At 68.2% G+C, this 1307-nt stretch overlaps 1 protein-coding gene across 1 annotated transcript in view; it reads left to right on the plus strand.

Annotated features, from left to right (window-relative positions):
* The window catches only part of TACC3 (transforming, acidic coiled-coil containing protein 3), a 9576-nt gene that overhangs the window by 7095 nt on the left and 1174 nt on the right, over positions 1-1307 (plus strand). Inside the window, exons 9-12 of the mRNA XM_010833312.1 lie at positions 54-158; positions 501-577; positions 657-700; positions 1039-1199. Coding sequence (XP_010831614.1) covers positions 54-158; positions 501-577; positions 657-700; positions 1039-1199 — 387 coding nt within the window. The remainder of the gene's footprint in view (positions 1-53; positions 159-500; positions 578-656; positions 701-1038; positions 1200-1307) is intronic.

Here is a 1307-nt window from a genome sequence, read left to right on the forward strand (position 1 = left end):
GGGAGGGCAGGGGGCCGCGCGGGGGAGCTCACGGCCCCGCCCGTCTCCCGCAGATGCCTGGCCTGGCTCCGTGTGACCTTGGGCCCGGGGCTCCACTGCTGCCTGTGGGGCCGATCGTGGACGTGCTGCGGTACAGCCAGAAGGACCTGGACTCGGCGGTGAGCGCGGGCGGGGCTGGGTGGTCGGCAGCACAGGCTCCACTCGCTGTGCCCAGGCGGTCCGGCAGCCGGCTGTCCTGTTTCCGCCCCCACGTGTGTCACAGAACCCATGGGGGAGGGTCTGCACCGTCCCCGGGGAGCGCCCCCCAGCCTCCTCACTGGGTGAGGACGAGGCCGGGGCGATGTCTAAGGGGGTGGAGGCCTGGGCTGGACCCTGCGGTGCCCAGCACCTCCCACCCCCCTTAAGCCGCCCCGCCCATGTTGGGAGGCGTCCACCAAGTGGGGTGGGAGATGTCAGCACGGGGGGCGGCCCTGGGCCAACGCAGGCGTGTGACCACGCAGGTGGAGGCCACGCAGAAGGAGAACGAGGTGCTGCGGGGCAAGTGCGCGGCGCTGCAGGAGAGGCTCCTGGAGATGGGGTGAGTGCAGCCGCCCTGCCGTGCGCGCGCGTGCACGTGCACGCAGGACTCGGCTCACGCACCTGCTCCCCTCCCACAGGAAGATCATGGACAGCTTTGAGGGGACTGTCTACCAGGTGATGGGTGAGTGCCAGTCCCCGCCCCGGCATCGGGGGCAGGGGTGGCGAGGCAGCGGGCAGGTTGGATCCCTTCCTGATGCTGCGGTGTCCACCCTGCTCTGGGGGCTGTGCGTCCCCTGGCGGCCTCTGTGGATGTTGGGCACTAGCCATGTCCGGGCTGGAAGCCCCGAGTGTGGGACAGGTCTGGGCTTACTGCCAGCTGACTCGGTTTCTGGGCGGAGCTGGTATTGAGGAGACAGCTGTTTTCTGGGCATTTGGAGCCCCAAGGGTCTGCCCTGGGAGGTCCCGAGAGAGGCAGACACCCTGACGCCCACCGATCCGAGGTGCTGGTCTCTCCTCCAGAGGAGTCTCAGAAACAGAAGGAGCTCACCAAGGCTGAAATGCAGAAGGTCCTGAAGGAGAAGGCACAGCTGACGGCCGACCTGCACTCCATGGAAAAGTCGTTCTCCGACCTTTTCAAGCGGTTTGAGAAACAGAAGGAGGTGATCGAAGGCTACCGCACGGTGGGTGCTGGGCCAGCCTGGGGCCGGGGGAGGGGCGGGGGCCCTGTAGGAGGAGGAGCTGAGCACAGCCCTGGTACGGAGCCTGGCAAGAGGGAGAGGCAGGGCCGC

Source organism: Bison bison, unplaced genomic scaffold (assembly GCF_000754665.1).
Source record: "Bison bison bison isolate TAMUID 2011002044 unplaced genomic scaffold, Bison_UMD1.0 scf7180017845295, whole genome shotgun sequence".
In the NCBI taxonomy this organism is placed as follows: domain Eukaryota; kingdom Metazoa; phylum Chordata; class Mammalia; order Artiodactyla; family Bovidae; genus Bison; species Bison bison.